Source organism: Sceloporus undulatus, chromosome 1 (genome assembly GCF_019175285.1).
Source record: "Sceloporus undulatus isolate JIND9_A2432 ecotype Alabama chromosome 1, SceUnd_v1.1, whole genome shotgun sequence".
Lineage (NCBI taxonomy): Eukaryota > Metazoa > Chordata > Lepidosauria > Squamata > Phrynosomatidae > Sceloporus > Sceloporus undulatus.
In genome coordinates, this window is record NC_056522.1 from 217,360,945 (window position 1) to 217,383,325 (window position 22,381).

Sequence of the window (22,381 nt, forward strand, 5' to 3'; positions counted from 1 at the left end):
TTGCAGCCATCCATCTGAAAATTGTTCCCTCTGCCTATACCATTAGTTGACAATTAATGCAACAAAAGCCGCCATATACGTAGTTACATTCTCATTCTTTGAATAGGACCAAACCAATTAACAGGCAGTTAAATCTAACAAAAGAGGAAACATGGTACAGTTTCTGAGAAATAATGAACGTCTGTTTTATATACTCATAGGAATAGTATTAGTGGGCTTTGTTTCTTTTAAATGTCTTTAAAGTGTGGTATTGTGCTTTCCTCAATCTCTGCAGAAGTAAAAATAAGTATTATAATAGTATTTCTTAATTAATTTTTACTCTGAGTGTATTTTAGGAGCTAGCATGATCTTATATTTAGTAAAAGACTAAGAGGATGCTGGCAATTTTAAAAAGTACTAAAGAAAATGTAGGTTTTTGACAGTACTGTATTATATGCATGGCTCTTGCTTTACTGCTTTGATGAAATGTTATGCAAGAAAAAAATGATGCACACCGTGATAAGATAGGGGACAGGGCTGAAAAAGATTTTTGAATGCATGTATCTCATTCCTACATAACATGCTCCCAAGATTATAGTCATGCTTCATTTAATATGAAGATAAAGATCAGTGTGTCTAAAGCTGAACCCAGTCTACAAAAAATCTAGTATCTGAAAATATGTTCTCTAGGTTGGGTGAGACACAGTCTATTAATGTTTTGTAGCACTTTCTCTCAATCTCTGGAGCCCTGTAGATGTGCTGGCTGGTGCTGATGAGAATTGTTATCAACATATTTGAAGGTTCCTAGTGAGGAACTCTTCTCTAAAGCAGAGGTGGGAATTGTATGGTCCCCCAGATATTGCTGAACTGTGATTCATAGCAGTCCTCACCATTGATTATATTGACTAGAGCTGCAAATGACTGCAGTCTAACAACATCTGCAGGGCCATTAAAGGATGACAATGATCTCTTGAATTGTGCCCAGGAGAAAACTCTTAACCAGTGCACTTCACTTATTAAATATGTGTTGTTAGCCGCCTTGAGTCCCAATATTTGGAGAAAGGCAGGATTTAAGTAAATTTAACAACAACAACAATAACAACATGGTCCTGATGGTCTGTCAGGAGACAGGCTTCTATGGCTTGTAGAACTGATGCTTCCCAACGTTTTTCAAGAGCAGATCCATCTCGTAAAGTACTAAGAGATTATTAACACCAGGACTTAGGAAACATCATCCATGTTCTCATTATAAAGGTGCAGGTACTGGAAGAGGGAGTGTTGATAAAATATATCTCTAACCCAGGCCCTCCAGATCACCTTGGATGATGCTAGCAGCATTAATGAGCATAGTTCATGGCTAACTGGAATGCTGGGAGCTATAGTCAAGTGACATGTGAAGAACAACACAATTCCCAATCTTTTCCTAATCTCTGAAGCTACTTGTGTGTCCTAGCCAGTTCCTGGGGAACACAAAGGTGTAAGGTGATTCACCCTATTTAAGCTACAAATTTTCCATTTGCCAGGCAATATTTAAGGCCTGTGAGCAATCAACAGTAGAATAGAATAAAAGTTGAAACCCAATTGTTTCCAACTAGAGTAAATCCATTGAACTAATAGAAATTTGATAAATCAAGCCATGTGCAAAATCCATTGATTTATTTGGTCTGCTTTAGTTGGGATTTCTACAGTACAGTCAGCCCTTCCCATGTGCATGCATTCAGTTGTGGTGCCCCATGGACAAGAAAAAACCTGGGAGCTCAAACCCATATTAGTTAGATGGTGACAAGTGTGCAGCTGTCCGCTGGGTGCATGCCACCATTGGATAATATAGAACAGGAACTCCAATCTATGATAACTAGCCCGTTGATATGGCAAGCCCAATGTAATTGGATTTAAGCCAAAATTGTTGGGAGATTGTTTGCTTACACAGAGTGATTTCTTAATTGGTATATCTTATAGACTTACTGTGTAGATCAGGTTCATAGAAGCAATTGTTTTTATTTGATTATTTGCACAGTATTAAACAAGTAAGACTTTAAGTCTAGTAGCATCCCAGTTTAAAGTTGCATTTGTGATACTAAACACAATTATCTTTTAAAATAAATAATAATAGACGTTCTAGTAAAATAGTTAAAAGCAATTTAAAATTGCTTATCATTCTTTTTTAAACCCAGTTTAATTCCTCAAGTGATCGTTTCAAATGACACTTTTTTTTTCAGTCATAGAGTCAATTGCAAGTGAGGTCACTGCTTAATTTAACGTATTGCCATGGAAATCTGGCATAAACTGATTAAAAACACGCAGTTCAATCCATTCCCCGCCCCTAGAAGCTAATTTGAAAGATTCCTTTTGATTTCACATTTTCACAGAGAGCTAGATCATGCCTGCAAGCACAGTGTGTTGTGTAATTAAGGAATCCATCCAGTTTAGAATAATTCAGCTTTCAATCCCTTTTTGACGGAGATCTATAATGACAGACGTTTGTTTTGGGGTTTTTTTTGCTCTTATCTCCCCACCCTTCTACTTGTCCCAATAAGTTGTCATTGAAAATTGAAGGCCAAAAAATAGAAAATTGTGGTAGCACATTTTTATACTGGGCTGCTAGTATGGATTAATTACTGCATATACTCAGCTATAAGTTGAACACATGTAGAAGTCGAGGGCAGGTTTGGGGCCAAAATTATGAATTTTGATAAGACTCATGGATAAGTCGAGGGTAAATTTTAGGGGCATGCAACAAAGGAACTAAAGGCTGAAGTAAAAGAAAACAATGACATACAAAAGAACTTACAAAATCCCAGCAGGCGTAACTGTTGATGTTCACCCTAAAGGTTGGCTGGATGAGAGAGTAGGGGGGGTCAGTACTTTCAGGACTGATTGTACTCTTGCCCATCACCAGGGGATGGAACCTTTTTTATAAGAGTTAAAGTACAGTACTCACATTGACCCATGGATAAGTTGACTTAGTTTTTTCGGGTCAATTTTTGACTAATATTTCTAGACTTATACATGAGTATATACCATTATGTATAGAACTCAGGTGGATGACCACATCCTGCAGAGACAAAGCAATGCAATACTTTATAAGGTTTTCTCATTCTAATGTATAAAAGTTGAACTTTGAAAGTAAACAATTCATTCCCCATCAGAAAACTGTGTTCAGATTGTATCTTTATTTGTATTCTTCACAGCCAGAATCTGCAGACAAAACTACCTATAGCAGCCAGTGTGCACCTTAAAAATTGCTGCAAGGTTTTGGGAAACTGTCAGGAGTCAGATTCAAGGGTTGCAAGAGGAAGGAAAAGAATGTTCTGTGGCACTTCAGCACTTGCCAAATTTTGGGTTTATGTCTCTGTGTCACAGCTGAGGAGGGAGGAAATTCCAAATGCCTATTTACCTTGGTGCCTAAAAATTTAATTCTTGTATCTAGGAATGTGTTCCAATGAATGTCCATAGAGATGTCAAGGTTAGCATTTGGAATCATACCATTGCAGGTGAATTTTATGAAAAATAGGCATGGAATTTTTCCTTTTTTAAACATGAGGTTTTAGACCTTTGCAAAATTAATCTGAAATTTTCAGAACCACATGGGAACTCTGATGTGTACCACATTGTGGTTATTCACTGTAACACTGAAATAAGGCTCAATGCCCTTGAATCTTTGGACTTTAAAGTAGGAAAAAATGTTTCCTTCATTGCCTGCTCCTAGTGTTTTGCTCAGTTTACAAGAATCTAATTTTTGGGTTTGGTTCGACTGTGCCTGATCCACAGCCAGTGCAAAATTTCTGCTCTTTACTGCTTGTATCAATGTGTGTATAGACAAAATAGAGGAAAGATGTGGTGCCGCTTAGCTTTCTTAATATTCATGCCCTTTAAAAACAGACAACTTGCATGTGTCCAGAATAATTACTGACTATTTAGCTACAGTTTTGTACTCTAGCAATATGGTTACCAGATGATCCTCCATTTTAAAGACATGTTCCTTATTAAGAAACTTGACAGCTCCATAGAACATAATAGTTATCTCTTACTGCAGAACGCTGCAGCACAATTGCATGCAGAGCAGGGCACCACAACTCCAAAATGTTTCCTCTTTCTCTTTCAAAATACACAAACCTGTTTTCCAACAATGCACTTGGCTGTTTTGCCTTCCCTGTCAATAACCTTCCTTGTATTCCCCATTTCATTGAGGCTGGGGAACCTTGCAAACCCAAAGTCAGTCGATTTGTTGCAATAATGAAGCACTCTTGTGCATTCTAAACTTCTAGCAGCTTATAAATAAGGTATGATCTCCCCAAAATCTCAGCATTGACTTATAACAGTGTGTGCTTTTGTTCATGTAAACACTATCACTGTCTGACTAACTCTCTAGACAAAAGGATGAGGTAATAGTGGTTGTTCTGTATCACTATTTTGTCCATTACCAATATATTCTGTGGGTGAGATGCAGAAATCTGTTTAAAGTACCAAAAAGGCAGGATATAAAATTAAATAAGACTACAGAAGCGTCCGAAGTCTAATAAATCATTATTACATCATGATTAAATGCATGATTAATGGCTTTATCTGGTATTAATCCACAGTGATATAATTTAATAATTCTTTTTCTTTCCTCACAACTGCCCAACACCTTTCATTCATTTCTCTAATCCTTTGAAATCTTCACATGCACACGCAAACCTCTCAAGTTGAAAAGACGGAGAATCTTTTCAGACCAGTTTGAATTCTAGCTCCTACAGTAAATGGAGTCTTTAAAAATCCGGTAAGTGACTTCCACCTTTTTCTGATGCTGTAACTAATAACAAAGCCTTGAAGTTGGGGCTCTGAATGCTACCTTAAATGAACTTCTTTGCCACAGGAAATTTCCAGGTCCCTACATTTAAAAATTGCAATCCATTTGATTCACTCTTTAAAATAATTTATTATGCTGTGCTTTCTAATTATTTGAAGATGAAATACTAGCTCAGGCAGGGGCATAGCCTTTGTTAACCTTTCTTGGGGGACTCATTTAAGGATTTAGTGATATCTGGGGGTGTTCTCACTGGCTTATACTCCGTGTTACAAATCGAATCCAAGGTACAGCGTTCCTATTAGAAACCGAATTAACTCTAGAACAGTTCTAGAGCAACCCGCAATCGTTCCCACTAAAATCCGAATCGTAAATTGGATTTTTATTAAATCCGTGTTAAAGGCGTATAACCCGTGTTAAAAAAATAGAAGGGTCGAACCTACAATTTTTCCTTGATTCGGGATAGGAATTGGAGTATTTAAATAGGAACGATCAGCCTCTGAAATTGGGTTAGCTGGATGGGAGGAGCGGAGCGCGATAGGCTGGCTCAGGGGAGTCGCCCTTTCTTGTCCTCATCCGTCATGGCTGTCGCCATCTTTGCTTCCTTCACCCCTTTGTCCGCGGCGGTCTTTCAATAAGAGAAAAGGATGTTTTTTAAAAAAAATTTTAATGGTTTACAGGCGCTTTATCTCTTCAGCACTTTAAGCACCTGAAGCCCTGGCCGCTCAAGCGCCTGCATCTGTCAAAGGACTCTTAAAGGCTTCCCCCAGTGTGAGGAGAGCCATTGAACACCATTTGTAATGGAGGAGAGGCTGGATGCACAGCAATCTGGGGGGAAATAGAGCCTTTCCATCTCTCTTTCCCAATCTGGGGAGACATAGGAAACCCTGGATGTGTGTGTGTGTGTGTGTGTGTGTGTGTGTGTGTGTGTGTATATTCATCTGTCAAAGGACTCTTAAAGGCTTCCCCTGGTGTGAGGAGAGCCACTGAACACCATTTGTAACAGAGGAGAGGCTGGATGCACAGCAATCTGGAGGGAAATAGAGCCTTTCCTTCTCTCTTTCCCAAACGGAATCTGCCTTCTCCTCCTTGATCCCATTTTCCAACCCTGGAAAGAGAATCTTTGGGGAAGAGTGCTCCCTCCCTGGGCTGTCTGTAGAGCCATCCCATAGTTCCTCTGGAAGGAGCTTTCCCCAAATTCACTTTGCCTGCAGCCTCCCCCAGCCTCTCTGGTGTCTTTCTTCCAAGGCAGCAGCCTTGCAGAAGTGCTTTGGGGAGGCAGTTTTCTCTCTCCCTCAACCATCCTTCCCCACGAATAATTACAGGACTCATAGGCACTTTAAGCGCCTCCTCATTGGCTCTTTTATAAAAAACCGCGAAATTTAAAAGTGACGTTATGATGATGTCGCTTTGATTGACAGCCCCAAAATGGTGAGTGGGAACGAAATGAGGCTAAAACCGGTTTATATATACACTGTTTTATTTGAATAGTAATGAAAGCGGATCACTTAAAGTGAATCAGTTGGTAAATGAGAATGAAGAAAAAAAGCGATTTGGAACGCGGGATAACACTCGTATTTTGAATTGGTTTAACCGATACCGGTGTATTTTAAACCGTTGTAAATCGCAAGTGAGAACACCCTAATTACTCTTTGAGTGAAAAGAGTGTATGACAAAACACCCATTTTACTTTCGGAAGGAAGAATAGGTAAGAATTGGGAATAGGTTTTTTTTAATTTCCAAAAATAATGACAAGTTCTCTGAAAACAATTGGTCCCTTAAGTTACTTTTATAATCCTTCTTATTGCTTAGTTGTGTTGTTTTTTCCTGACAAACAAAAACAGTCTTCTGGGTTCTTAAATACTTTTTTAAAAGTTTGGTCTATCTTTACACTGAATGAGTCTGTCACTATACATTTGCCTAAAGTATTGTCTGGTGGGGTTCAAGGATAAAAGAAACTAAATATTTCTTGATGGTTCTATATATTTGTTTATTTTATTTATTTATTTATTTTGGATGCAACAGGTTTTGAAGTGCATCTTCCTTTACCTGACATTCCCCCTCCCAGTTTTAGCACTGATTTTCAGTGGGAGTTGGAAGAAAAAACACTGCAGTTCCTTTTAGCTTTATATTAACAAATATTGGTCATTTCCCCCCAGTTAAAATGCTTTGTGTTTAGTTTAATCTTGATGGTGGGGGGAGAGACTATAAGAGAAGCTTCACTTTCTTTTTACCTCTCAGGTATTGTCCTTTATCTAGAGAGAGCTGTGAATGAGTCTTATTTAATCTTTAAAAGTTATATTTCATTGCTTGGAGACAGGAGCAAAGTGCTCTTCAGAACTCAGTTCATACTCAGTTTATCTTTGCCACTTGAGTTCGGTTTAGCAAAGGTGATTTTCTTGCAGCTGATTGCACTGTCTTAGTCATACATGCAGAATTACTCATTTGTAATTCATCAGTGTATTAATATAGCTTATCATGCTTATGGAGTTCTTGTAATCTATGAAAGAATGACAGCATATAGTACAGTGTCCTGCCCTGTGCTTTTATGGCTGTCACTTCTAAGGGGAAAAAGTGTAATTACACCACACCATTGCCATGCATGTATCATACATATGAATGTGTATTGATATTTGATTCCTTTACATTTAGCATTTTTGACCTAGTTGTATATTCACAACCTACTAGTATGCAGTAGGTCCCGCTTCAAACGATGGAATAAAAAGTGGAGAGGAAGTAAGGAAACTTGATCCAAAGGAAAGGATTATTTTTAAAATTGTTATGTGGTTTTAAATTCCTTGGCCCTGTTATTTATTAGCCACTGTGCCAGCAGACAAGACTGGGTTCAAGAATCTCAATCTAATTGATAGCCGAGGTAGAGCAAACTAATTCAATCAGTAGAACCTACATGAGTGTTAACTCACCTTATTGATTCAGTATTTCTACTCTGATTGGAGCTAGAAATTGGATTTAGGCCAGATGTGGGAATCTTTTGCTCTTAGGTTGTTGGACTACAAATGCCAATATTCCTCAACATTCAAGACAGGTAGTTGAAGAAATAGGGAAAGAGAAGCTCATATTAGCAGCCAACTGGCCCACAGTAGCCAACCAGATGTCTCAGGAAGCCCACACAATGTTAATAAAGGCAGTAGCCCTTTCCTAGGCAGAGCAGGGACAGGCAAAGACTGCAGACAGTGTTCACATTGTGTGTGCGCACACACACCTTCAAGTTGCCTTTTCACTTCTGGCCACCCCATGAATTTCATAGGGTCTTAAGCAAGGAATGCTCAGAGGTGCTTTTGCCCATTCCTCCCTCTGAAATATAGCCTACAGTGCCTGGTATTCATTGGTGGTCTGCCATCCAAGTGCTAACCAGGGCTGAGACAGCTTCCAAGATCAGATAGGGTCTGGGTGCCTTTCACATCATTTGACATAATATGGGGAAAGGAAGGAAAACAAAGAGGGAGAAGCAGCCTCTTTATTTATTGTTTATTCCATTATCGTTTCTTTCACAAGTGTTCATGTCTCATGATTTAATCTTGCATTGGGTTAGGTTAGCAGAAAACAATAAAACTATTAGAAAAATAAAAATTTGGCAGCATGCTGCCTTTTGTAAATCGAATATTTTTTCCCTGCCCTGTATTTAAAGCATTGTAAAGCTTCAAGGTACACTGTCATGCCTATTAACCCATAAATGCAGGGTTGCAAAAGTTGAGTAAGGGATGGGGCTTGGGTGGTTCCTGTAACTTTAATCCTGAACAGATCATGAAACAGGGTGAGGTGTCATAAATCTGTGTCAAGCTGGATGATTATCCCTTACTTTTCAAACACTGCTTTCACCTGCTGGCAGTCCCCTCCCAGCATAGCTATTGCCTCCCTAGTGAAGAGCAGGGGGAAGGTGTCACAGAGGAGTGCCCTGTTCATTTCAGGTGACATGGCACCTCCACACCCTTCCTCTCCACTCTCCACTCTCCATTGTCAAGGCAGTAGTCTTGTTGGGAGAGGATGGCTGCAGCTGAAAATTGGGGTTGGAAGGTGCCTTTGTTCGACTTGACACTGCTTGATAGTACTTCATCCTGCTTCATGATCTGTCCCTAATTAAAGTTGAAGGAGCTCCCTCCCATATCCAAACAGTCAACCCTACAAAATTTAATGTGTTTCGGTGTCTTTTTGTCTTTCATGATTCAATTTATTTCCTCCTCCCAAATCATCTTGATGTTTTCCTGATCTTTCTGTATGCTGCATGCTGTTTTGGCCATGTACATTAATAGGATTACATACTGGTTTAGAAACAAGTTAAATATGAACAATTGTTCCTGATAATGTAATGTACACATGGAATGCTTGTTAATGTGAAAAATATGTTTCTTAGATCTTCTGTCTAGCATTGGATATGAACAGGAAGAGGTAGCCATGATTTTAGTGATACCTAGGGCTAGTCTACATGCAAATGTGTTATGCTCATTGCTGTGGATTTTCAAAAGGGCATTTTCATCTACAGTTAATTGTCTTCACTTCCCTGCACAAATTTGCATCTGTTCACCCTCTCCCTGCTGAAAATGCATAGCCATCTCAGTCCATGGACAGCCAGCCACGTGTGCAATAGTGTACCTTTCTCTGGATTTCCAAGGATATTCCAGTAAAAAAACATGAAGCATGTTTCTTCAGAATTTAAAGAGTTTTTTTGGGCAGGAGGCCAAACTCCTGTGAATTGCATGTCTCTGGATCCCATTCTATTCTACTGGAATGGGAAGTATTTTAATTCTGTAGTAGACTGGACCCTACTGAGATATCACCATCCCCAGAACCTGGAAGTATTGCTTCATTGGGCTGCAACTCCCACAACCAACATGGGCAATGAAAATCTAGAATTTCGAAAGTTTTGTTGCCTCCCAAAACATTTTTTCCAAATTCTTTTCAGTTCAGGGGAAAAAATCTTGCTTCTGATTTCTTCTCCATGCATACATGTTTTTAAACAGTAGTGGAGATGCTGAGCAGTTAGCAGAGTACTGTATATGTGAACTCTCTTTTCTTAGTAGTTAACTTGGGGTCAAAGAGAGGCACAACTTTGTCCTCTGAATGCTTTAGAGACAATGAGAACAGGTTTGGAAAACAGTTCAGCCCCTTTTTCTTCATTTTTGGTGTGGCAAGGGTTTGGCTCAGAGAGCTCTCTTGAGCACTATTCGATTCTCAAAATCAACCATATTTCATGCCTTGAACATTCATAATTTTATCATGCTTTGAATTCAACAGGTAGCTTAGCACTCAGTAAAGAAGATAGCTAACTTGATTTATTTATTATGCATGTACTGGTTAATAATAAGATTATGTCCTAAACATACAAGTGTTAGATCAAAGCTTTTTCCCTCCTCGGTATTCATATCAGACACTGATTTTTGTTTTGTTAGGCTTAAATTTCCCTACAAATCACTTCATAATAACTCTTGGTTAGATTTTTACCTGAATATCATTTGTTATGTCTGCTCTTTATGGCATGGCAGTGGATTTTCAGTTGTATCTTACAAAAATAAAAATCCACAACAATAACTCTCATATTGATCAGCCTAAGTGAAGTGGATAAGGATGTATTGTTGTTGTATTGTTGTGTGCCTTCAAGTCATTTCTAACTTACGGTGACCTTAAGGTGAACCTAAGATGGGCAAGATTTGTTCAGAGGAGGTTTGCCATTGCCTTCCCTTGAGGCTGAGAGCATGTGACTTGCCCAAGGTCACCCAGTGGGTTTCATGGTCAAGTCAGGAATCAGACCAGAGTCGTAGTCCAACAGTCAAACCACTACACCACACTGGTTCTCACCCTCCAGCATTTCACAGATGAAAACTGAGACACATGCAGACAAGCAGCATCAGCATATGGTCAAGATGGCAAAAATTAAAAATGAAGACAAACACACAATCTGGTAGAGGCTACAGGGGTTGGCTTTTGCTTGAATTTACTGTACTGGGAAGGTGCCTACTTTTGTCCTCTTCCCTTTGCTGAGTTAATTGAGTGCAAGCTTCTTTTCCTAAATGAAATCATAAGAATGCAAGAGGGTACAGGACCACTAGTTACCACATCTCAAGAACTCTTTGCAATAAGATTATGGCCAGTGTAGGCTTTACAAGGATTTTCTTAAAGGTTAAAGTGCAAAATATGTTCAGTACCATAAATGGAGAAATTCTGAGAACTGTGAGCAAAATGGTCTTTCAAGTGTATCTTGCAAAAAAGAGATAGGTACAATTTAAGAACAAAGTGATTTTATACTAGAGTAAAGGGTATTTCAAAGCTATTAATTAACATGTTGAGGCTAAAATAGAGAATTCAGTCCTGTTAGTGGACTGGGTGTCAATTAACTTTATGATACATTTAAAATAGTTAAAAAACTCCTAGCATGTTGTAACTCCTACTTCCAGTAAGAAGCTAGAGAGGCTCAAAGTTATGTTCTAACCATGCCAGATAAATTAAATGTGGAAAGATCTTTTGAAGGACAGAGATGATTAAAAAATAAAAGGTGACATTTCCCAAAGCAGTGAAGTAATCCATGAGCTTATAAAATACTCTACAAATATGACTGTAATTACAATTAGGTTTATGCATGTGTGAGAGAGCAATATTTGTTGTGTTTTATTGTGTAGATGTTTACTTTTTTGTAACATTGCCTTTATTGCTGACTACAGCTTTGTGGAACATGCTTCTGGTGGCTATAGTCGAATCAGAATCTCCAGACATTTATATAATGTGCATACATGAGTGGAACACCAACATGCATTACATTTATTTAATAGATTTCAATGCACTGTTCAGAATATCCATCCTCATAAGGCTAGCTCACAACAGGATTTATGATAAAATATACTAACATATTCATTATTCAGACAGCAACAATAGAACAAAATCAAAAGCTGTAGGCCAGAGTATAAAGAAATATGTTTTCTAAATTTCAAAATACAAAATGTACAGTCCGCCCTCTGTATTCATGGATTCTAACTATCTTTGGCTTGAAAATATCCCCCATTGCCTCCCCCCCCCCAAAAAAAACCAAACCTTGATGTTGCCATTTTACTATGCTATTGGATATACAGTAATAGGACATGAACATTCATGGATTTTGGTACCCATGGGGGGGGGCACTCTGGGGACCAAACCCCAACGGATACACTGTATTGATACAGTAACAATTAAAATCCATTGATGAACTCTGTTCCCATGTAAGCTGTATATGTATCAATAACTCAGGTTTTGAGAAAAGGTGTCTAGTGTCCAAAACACACTGCTGAAATAATCCAGTTTGAGGCCATTTTAACTGTCCTGGCTCAGTGCTAAGGAATCCAGGGAATTGTAGTTTGTTGTGGCACCAGAGCTCTCTGACAGAGGAGGGTAAATGTCTCAAAACTGCAGTTCCCAGAATTTCGTAGCCTTGAGCCAGGGCAATAACAGTGGTCTCAAACTAGATTATTTCTGCAATTTGTTTTGGACCTACATAGCCAGAATTATATCACTATAAAACAGGAGAGAGAGGTATCGGCATGTTTGAGGGAACCCCAGAGCTTGCAGAAAGAGGAAAAACACCTTTAGGAAACCCCTTAAGTGGTACAAGAAGAAGAAAAAACAACCCAGTTGGGACTGAACATGTTCAGTAGACCCAAAATGAAATGGAAACTAAGGCAGGGGAGGAAATGGAATTGAGTACCCTAAAACAGTGGTTATCAAATAGTGGGTCAGGACTCCGGGGGGGGGGGGGGGCATGAGATTTGGAGGTGCTGATCCCTCCTTGTCTTCCCAAACTCTTTTATGTGTAAAATTTACACATGCATTGAATTAAATATTGAATTTACTTAAATAAAATTGTTCTAATTTGAATGATATTATTTCCTTATAAAAGGTTACAATATGAATATACCTGAATGTGCAAATGAAAATACAATAAATAAAATATTTTTGTTCATATACTACATCAAGCCGGGGGTGGGGGTGAGGTCTGCACATAGATTTAAAGGAAGGCAATGGTCTTGAGGGTAAAAAAATCTGAGCACCGCTCCTCTAGAAGAAGACATAGCCAGCTGGCTGAGTAGAAACCTGAACAGAGCACTGCACAGTGTCACATTCCCCCCCCAAAAATCCCCTTTGCAATATTTGACTTTGATATCTCATCCAGACAGTCTATATTATAGAAATATCAACGGTATACCACATTCATAAATGTATAGTAATAGAAACCTAATTATTAGTTTGCTAGAGACATTTCAATAAATCTTCCCATTCAGCAGCTTTATATTGTTTCATAATTGCAGACAAGGGCATCTGAACACATTTTTGCAGAGTGGAAACAAATCTTGGTAATGCTGTACCCTAGCAGTTGTACATTTTTTTTAGGGAGGCACAATAGTGGTGAAGGAAAGCATACAAAATCTGCTGGCTATGACAGTGCTTCCTTTGCAGTTCCTGCCCCTGCAGTCTTTTCTCTTCTGCTGCTACCTACGTTGGCAATAGTGCATTATCAAGATTCTAGCACTGTTACAATACCCCTCTGCATTTCTTTTGTGCATACGCATGCACATGCATGGACATATGATATGCAGCATTATATTCAGTGGCATTGAGAAACCTACAAACACCGGTAGGAACATCGTTAGAACTAAGAATTTGACAGCACTAATACAGTCAGTCCTAAAGTGGAAAGATATAGGATCGTCCAAGCCATTGTATTCCCCATCGCCATTTACGAATTTGACAGCTGAACTGTAAAGAAAGCAGATAGAAAATAAACTGATTTGAGATGTGGTGCTGGAGAAGAGTGCTGAAGATAATGTGGATGGCCAAAAAGACAAACAAATGGGTCCTAGAACAGATCAAACCCAAACTCTCCCTGGAAGCCAGGATGACTAAATTGAGTTTATCATACTGTGCCCAAGAAAAAGACTCATTTGAAAAGAAAATGATGCTAGGAAAAGTGGAAGGCAGTACAAAGAGAGGGAGACCATGGACCTAAGCCTACAGGATCTGAGCAGAGAAGTAGAGGATTGGGGGTCAGACATGTCTCATCCACATAGAATCAGAGTTGGAAGAGACCATAAGGGCCATCCAGTCCAACCCCTGCCATGCAGGAACTCTCAATCGAATCATACCTGACAGATGACCATCCAGCCTCTGCTTAAAGACCTCCAAAGAAGGAGACTCCACCACTCTCCAAGGAAGTGTCTTCCACTGTCAAACAGCCCTTACTGCCAGGAAGTTCCTCCTAATGTTGAGGTGGAATCTCTTTTCCTGTAGCTTGCATCCATTGTTCCAGGTTCTGTTCTCTGGAGCAGCAGAACACAAGCTTGCTCCCTCCTCAATATGACATCTCTTAAAATATTTAAACAGGGCTATCATATCACCTCTTAACCGTACGTTCTCCAAGCTAAACACACACAGCTCCCTAAGTCATTCCTCATAGGGAATGGTTTCCAGACCCTTCACCATTTTAGTCACCCTCCTTTGGACACGCTCCAGTTTTTCAACATCCTTTTTGAATTGTGGTGCCCAGAACTGGACACAGTATTCCAGGTGGGGTCTGACCAAAGCAGAATACAGTGGCATTATTACTTCCCTTGATCTAGACACTATACTTCTATTGATGCAGCCTAAAATTGCATTGGCCTTTTTAGCTGCCGCATCACACTGTTGACTCATGTTCAACTTGTGGTCTACTTGGACTCCTAAATCCCTTTCACATGTAGTCTGTGGGTTGCAGATGAACAAACACTGCACGAGGTATTTTCTGCCATCAGCACCCTTATTAAATCTGCTTCACAGGACTTTTTACAAAAAGATCCTCATATTCTTGTCTGACTTCCTTCATCTTAGAAAACACACAGAAGGGTAGCACAGGGTGGTTGGTCTTAAGGGAGTCTATTTGATGGTAGGAATAGCTGTGTTTGATCAATTCTGAGAATTGGTGCTGTTCATTTAACTCTCACGTTGTTATCAGCTACTTTTATATCAGCAAACATACTTGAATTTTGAAATGATCAGTTGTTCTTTTCAAACAGCATATTTTGCATAGTTTTCAGACCACAGATCTACTGATTCTGTTAGCAATGATAGCCTGCACACCATATCTACCAAAATCTACCTAATTGGCTTCTGGGAAATCTGTATTGTTGTTGTCACATGCCTTCAAGTTGACTCCAATTTATGACATCCCAATCATAGAATTTTTCTTGGCAAGATTTATTCAAAGGAGGTTTTCTTTTTGCCTTTCTTCTATGCTGAGCTTTTTAGGGGCTGTACAGATAATCCAACAGGCCGCCCCTGGAAGCGCTGGGTTGGGGACGCAGCAACCACATGCCACACCCCCAGCCGGTGTAAAAAGGAGCCGCAAAACATGTCTCCTATTAGTACCGTAAAGGGGTGCCATAAGCGTTATGACACCCATTGGGTGCTGCACACAAGGGATGTCATCATGGTACGCACCATCTGGATGGGCGTGGCCATGATGGTGTCTGGGCAGCGATAGTAGGGTTTTGAGTGTGTAAATGCTCAGCCCTACCTGAGCCCTAGTTTGCTTGCCGGCCAGTACAAAGTACCAGTCTGTACAGGCTCTTTGTTTATTCAGTGAATTTCATTCAAATTACTACATCTCTAGAGAAATCAGTAAACGTAAAGGTAACCCCTTGACATGAATGTTTAGTGGTAATGGTGTTCATCTCCATTACTAAGCCAAAGAACCAGCATTGTCCAAAGATGAGTCTAGTAGTCATGTGGCCAGCATGACTGCACCAAACACTGTGACCTTCCCACCAAAGTGGTACCTATCTATCTATTTGCATTTGCATGCTCTCGAACTGCTAGGTTGGCAGAAGCTGGGACTAGTGACAGGAATCCACCCCATCATGTGGCACTCAGACCTCAAACTGCCTACCTTCTGATCTTCCGATCATCAGAACTGGCATCTTAACCACTAAGCCACAGCATCCATACACCATATCCATACAAATCTATAATCTTATGTTATTTCTCAGTAATTAGATTTGGTGTCCATAACGTTCTTCCCACATGCAGTTGATTTGCTAAATCCTTTTTGGGGTTTAATTCACCTCATATATTTGCCCTTCTGTTCAGTCATAACCAGAACAGTTGCTAAAGTCAACTTTAGCAATGGATTTAAAATGGATCAATGCATTCCTCTTCTAGGTGTGTCAGTCATTGATATAATTTAATTCATTGTCTAAAAATACTGAGGTGTTTTTCACATTACACAGGTATAGCACTTTGATGCCACTATAACTGCCATGGTTCCATCTGAAGAATTTTCTGATTTGTAGTTCTGTATGGTATTTACCAGACTACAAATCCCAAATGCTGCAGACATAGCTGTTGAAGTTGTAGTGCTGTAACTGGATATTGTGGAAATAAAATGAAACATTGCAGGATCAGGCAAGTGGCTTACGAAACAAACAGAATAGTGGTTGGACATTTTATGGTTCCCAGAGTCATATTATTTTTTCCGCAAATGCCCCTAGCGAGGTAGGGGTCAATTTCTCCATGTTTGCCCCCCCCCCCCCACCCTTTTGGGCCAAAAAACCCCTTTTTTTTTTTAACAACAGGAAGGTGATTATCACACTGCCAATTCACCCATGGGATAAACAGTCAAAGATAGATTTCATCGCACTGCCCCATAGCTGGGCAGTATGCAACCCATATGCAACCCATGCTTCTCTTGGCTTCTCGCACAATTTTTCAAACACGGGATTCCCGGCTACAAGGCAGTGCGATAAAATCCGTCTTTCACTTTTAAATCCCATGTGTATCCTGCAGACGAACTGTGGTGCGATAATCTCCGAAGTAACTAGGGCATTTGGGGGAAAATTTGTTCCCATATTTTTGAAGGGTGGGACCTGGTAATTTGACTGTTGCTAACTTCATGCTAGATGTTACCAAGAATAGTGTTATTGGGAGAGAGGAGAAGAAGAAGACAAAGATTGCTAGTTTTATTGGCATCTATGAATACTCCACACTATGCAGTTCTGGCCTGATGTTATGAAATAGTGAGAATTTTATAAATGACATATCCTCCAAACTTTTACAGGTGAAAGCCAGGACACATCTGGCTGGGCAACACCAGAGTGTAGTCAAGATGGCAAAAGTTATTAATAGGGGAGAGCTTACAAGTTAAGTGAGGCTGCAGTAGTTTGCTTTTCTTTGAGCCTACTGGGTTGTGTAAGATTCTGCCCTTCTTCTTCTCGCTCTCCTTCTTAATTTAGCCGAGGGCAAACTATGTCTGCACTTTGAACTCTTTTTCTAGTAACTGAAGTAAGTGGAGGAGGAATAGGAAGAAAGTGGGAGGAGAGAAACAGATATGTACAAAGTAGCTGAAAAAAATGGGACACCAGAATATTTATCAGGACTGTTCCTGCCAAATTGGGACAGGCGGACAGCATGGGATGATGGCAATAGCAGACTTCCATTTTGGATCTACCATTAGGCAGAATGAGGCCATTATCTTGGACAAATGATTAGGAGAATCATGAAAAAGCCGCAACTTGTCAGTTATTTAATTTGTGATTATTGTGGCTTTTTAAAATGCTATGAAATGGGAGTGGTATCTGTGGGAGTATCTCATGTGTGAAACTATTTTGTTGGGCCCTTGGCTACTATGTTCAAACAAATTATTAAGGGAATGGGACTTCCTGTTTCCACCTCAAGGAGCAAAATTTCTAGGGCTGGCTCTGGAGGAGAGGAACTCAAATTTTAAAGCAGGTACAAGCTGTAGCTTTGCCATAGGACACTTGCAAGAATGACAACAGCTTTCTTGCTGTCTGGATTGCTGAATCACCGCTCGGTCACTCAGCCTGTGCTGTTATAAAAAGAAAGCAAAAACCTTAATCTTTGCTCAAAATATTTGCACTAGAGTATGTTATGCAAATGCCTAGTGAAACAAGGTGTTGTTCTTTCTGGCTTTACTCGGAACATAATGGAGGGAGAGCACAGGAAATACTACAAGATTTACCATCTTCTTCCTGTTGCCAACAGAGGACTGACTCCTGGATCCTGGATCTGCATGTGTCAACAGAAAGCCTTCCACAACTTTCATTGTTAAATTGTCAGGGAGGTGCTTTCCAACTACTAAAGCGTAAGAAAGAACCCAGCGATTACATGGAGCGTGACAACATAGCCAATCTAATCTTTTTAAGGAATTCAGGGGTCTCATTGTCCCTGTGCTTTGTGTTCTTCCCAGACAAATGGGATTTTAAAGATGCTTTTAGTAGAAGTAAGGTTAATTATAGCACACATTTTCTTTTTACTAGCATGCAAAGACAACCTGCAGGATAACAGAATGGAGTATCTGTTCATCTGGCTCTACCCTTGAACTTCCAAAATCACAATGGGCCTGGTTTGCCATCTGTCCAGCTTTAAACTAACCTAACCAGAGATTTTTTTAAATTTTTTTTGGTATCTAGCTAATTATTTTTAGCTCATTCTCTGTGCTTGGCAATTGAGGAATTGGATAGAAAGCTAATATAAACATATTAACAAAAAGAGATGAGCTATGGCCACATTCCTGCTGTCTGCTTACATATCAGGAAAAAAGAGAATACAGATTTATCTAATACAGGTTGAATATCCCTTATCTGAAATGCTTGGGACAAGAAGTGTTTTGGATTTTGGAGTATTTGTGTATACATAATGAGATGTCTTGGAGATAGGACCCAAATGTAAATATGAAATTCATTACTGTTTCATATATACCTTATTCACATAGCATCAAGGTAACTTTATGCAATAGTTTTAATAAATTTGTGCATGAAACTAAGTTTGTTTACACTGAACCATTAGAATGCAAAGGTATCACTATCTCAACCATCCATGAAAAAAGTCTTGGATTTTGGAGTTTTGGGTGACATTCAAAAACAAGGGGCTACCATTTTAAAAACATCCAGTGAGAAGCAGTAGTGATGGGAAAAATAACCTGTCTGCTGATAGCCATTACACCACAGAATAGACCTATGTGTATGTTCTAGCCTGTGGTTTGATCAACTTAGTATTGAGGTGTCATCTGTCAACACTTTAGAGATGCTTTTTCTTGCCTCAAGATCTCCAGGAAACCAGCTGGGGATGTCTAGCTGTACCAACATGCAGAGGATATTTGGGAACAATTGTGCCAATCGCCCCACTCTGCACTTGTCACCTCTCTGGCCCTGAGACAAACCAAGGCATTGACCGAACCATCAGTTGAGGTGACAGGAAAGCCTTGAGGGGCAGAACATTTGAATCCATCATGCTTCAAGTATCCCTGCCCGCAGGCTTAAAGTCTAATAAAAAGCACAAGGAAAAGGGGATGGTGAGGATTAAGTCCAGCAGACGCTGGCTGCTCTTCTCTCCCTCAAAGGTCAAAGCAATAGTAGTTGGAAAATGGAGAGAGGGCCTCTCACCAGCCATTGGCACTAAGGCATGATGGAACTGTGCCTGTCTGTTCTTCTCTCCCTCAGAGACCACAGCTACGGATGGTGAAATATGGAGGGAGGCCTCTTAGCAGCTGTTGGGACTAAGCCAAAGTTAGGAAGCATGGGAAGAAGATAGACTTAAGGGAAGCAAAGCTGTGGACTCTGAAAAAATATAATAGATAGAAAGAAAATCAAGCACTTTCCCCCATCCCTCAACTGATACATTTTGCATCACACACTCCAATATGTGCGGATATTAAATTATTTAGATACACTGTTCAAGTGATTCTGAATTATCTTGCACCCATCCATATCAGGTTAGCACCAACCTTTTCAATTAGCAGGGTACAAAATTATTAGGGCAGAATGGAGATGGGCTGTAGATTTCTATGTGTGTTAGCAAAAAATAGCAGAACGTATTGAGAAGGAAGTGTTCATCCCTAGTTCTGTGTGTTTATTGCATACATAAACCCACAGACAGAAAATAGTCCCTGGGTGGTGGTACAGCCTTAGTCCCATGGGATATGATGAGAAACTTTGGTTTACATTTTTCCCTGAGTGAGAGTAATCTTATACCTTATATTAAGTGTTGAATCTGACCATCATTTCAAATTATTTTATGGTTCACAAGTTTTCATTCTTATATGGTTGGGCAGTAATCTTATCCATGTGCACTTGAGAGTAAGGGACTTAATGTTTGTCAGTGTTAACAGAATAGAACTGTAAATTTTGTAATGCAAACACCTTTGTTTCACAAGGGAAATGTTATATTTGACAATACTTTAAATAAGCTTTGCCCTTTTAAACAACTGAGTAAATGCAGTCATTCCAGGGCAGCTATAACATTTGTTCTTGAAATCAGCTACATATAGTAGTTAATAGGTATTTCTGTCAACAGGGACCTCCCTATTCAAACAAACCCTTAATTTAAAAAACAAAACAAAATAGGTATTGTAATGTTCTCACTACTATTACTATCACTATGTTCTTGTTCATACGCATGTTGATTATTCAACAGGTGGAAGATGAGTGGAAGAGATCTTCCAGGATTTGTTACCACTTATAGGAGTAGTGATACAGGTAAAAAGAATTTAATTTCCTGATTAATTTCCCATTTCACTATTTGTTTCACAGCTTGCCTTGTTAAAAGCATTAGCCATTTATATTAACTGCTTGGAGACTAGTGTTGGTAGGGTTTATTCTATCATTCTCTTCCGTAGTTTCCTCCCTCATAACTTCTTGCATACCCAATAGATTACACTTTCATGAAGTTTTTATTTTTCTGGGTAGAAAGTCACTTCTTTCAATGAAAGTACATATTACTTTCTCTCTGTGATACAGACAGGCATATGCCAAAAGCTTTGTTTGGGCAATCTTCTTATCAGATAGGTGATTTCATAAACTGTATTTTGAGATGTAGTTCAATTGTAAGTTTTATTCCACTTGTTCAGATAATGAAAACAAGAAAAATGTGTAGCCCCTCCTAAGCTTGTTTACTTAGAAAGAAAACCCACCCTGTCCAATAGGGCTAACTCCTAGGAAATGTTCACAACATACATGGGTAAAATCAGAGGTGATACCAAAATAAAGTAAATAGGTAACTTTGGGGATATTGTGGAAGGAGGTATTTGATACCTCCTTCTGCATTGCCTTCATCCCCTGCACAAGACAGCTTTTGACTGCTTGTGCCCCTCTCCTTTAGTGGCTGATGGAAGGCAAGGGGTGCCTTTACAGCCAGATAAAAGGGAAGATAAAAGAGAAGATCACCAAGACAACAGACATCACTGGAGGAAAGTATCAGCTCTCTTCCCCTAACTGAAGAATGCTGGCTGGATGCTGCCTAAGTTTCCCCCGTCTTCCTCCAGACACTAAATGGCCATCTGGGTACGAGCTGGCAGTGAAAAGAGAAGCCCTGTGGAAGAGAAGCCTTGCATTGGTACATTTGAGAGTGTTACACTCTGTGAGCATAATGTAGGATCCTGGCCAATGTGTTCAGGATTTCAGCTTTAGAAGTAATTTGAGGATGCAAATTGACTCTGTACCAAAAGTGGGAATATGAACACATGTGTGTTTATTTCCCTGCAGTAGATTTGCTCAATTAAAATGAAAGCCACAGTGGTCAAAAACACGTTCATATCAATCCACTCCCATTATATACTTTGAACTTTATATTATTATTATTATTATTATTATTATGTTTATGTTTATGTTTATGTTTATGCTTATTTATATCTTGCCGTCCTCCCAATACAGGAACTCAAGGCAGCTTACAAATATAAAACAGCCCAAGTTAAAACACTATAAAACATGCAAAATACAAGTTTAAAAAAACAATTAAACAATTCAAACAATTAAAAACATTACATTATTAAAATTTAAAGTTTAAAACACTTTAAAAAACAAAACAGCATCCCTGTCATTTTTTTTAAAAAATTATTAACAGCATTCCTGTCATAAGAAAGCCTGGAGGCATAAAAACGTCTTTACTTTTGCCAGAAGGATGGCAGGGATGGAGCCATCCTGGCCCCCTAGGGAGGGAGTTCGAGAGCTTGGGAGCAGCCACTGAGAAGGCCCTTTCTCTTGTTACCCCAAACACACCTGAGAGGGTAGTGGGACAGAGAGAAGGGCCTCTCTTGATGACCTCAGTATTTTCGGGGACTCGTACAGGAGATACAGTCCTTCAAATAGCCTGGACCCATGCTGTATAGGGCTTTATAGGTTAATACCAGCACTTTGAATTGTGCCCGGAAACAGACTGGCAACCAATGGAGCTGTTGGCAACAAGGGAGTTGTATGCTCCCTATAGCCAGCTCCAGTTAACAGCCTGGCTGCAGCTTTTTGGACCAGCTGAAGTTTGTCAGCACTTTTCAAAGGCAACCCCATGTAGAGTGCATTACAGTCATCTAAATGGGATATAACAAAGGCATGCACTGAAGTACATCACACCAGCCTGCTGTCTTGCCACAGTCACGCTACTTTAAGAATGGAATTAGAAGCATACCAATTTGGCATAATTTTTTTATCACACTTTCTTGCATGATAGCTTCTTGAAGATCCATGGTTACATGATCTGTTTTCTGCACTGCCAAACACAATCTTCTGGGAGGAAGGGTGAAAATGAGAGATTACAACTGCCAACCACCTCTCAAAGCTGGCTGCTGTATGAATGTGCACAGCACACAGCAGCCAT

The 22,381-nt window shown here is 39.5% G+C and overlaps 1 protein-coding gene across 6 annotated transcripts in view; it reads left to right on the forward strand.

Moving 5' to 3' along the window:
* CCDC148 (coiled-coil domain containing 148) overlaps positions 1-22,381 on the forward strand; it is a 133,667-nt gene that overhangs the window by 12,348 nt on the left and 98,938 nt on the right. For 4 of the 6 annotated variants that reach the window (XR_006101456.1, XM_042445893.1, XM_042445891.1 and 1 more), the window contains exon 2: positions 20,210-20,271. Coding sequence is in view for 5 of the 6 variants with exons in the window: in XM_042445891.1 (XP_042301825.1) it covers positions 20,210-20,271 (62 nt within the window). In the remaining variant the exon portion in view is untranslated. Of the gene's footprint in view, positions 1-4,667; positions 4,742-17,804; positions 17,880-20,209; positions 20,272-22,381 lie in introns of those variants that run through there. The other 2 variants (XM_042445892.1, XM_042445895.1) reach the window with 2 other exon arrangements.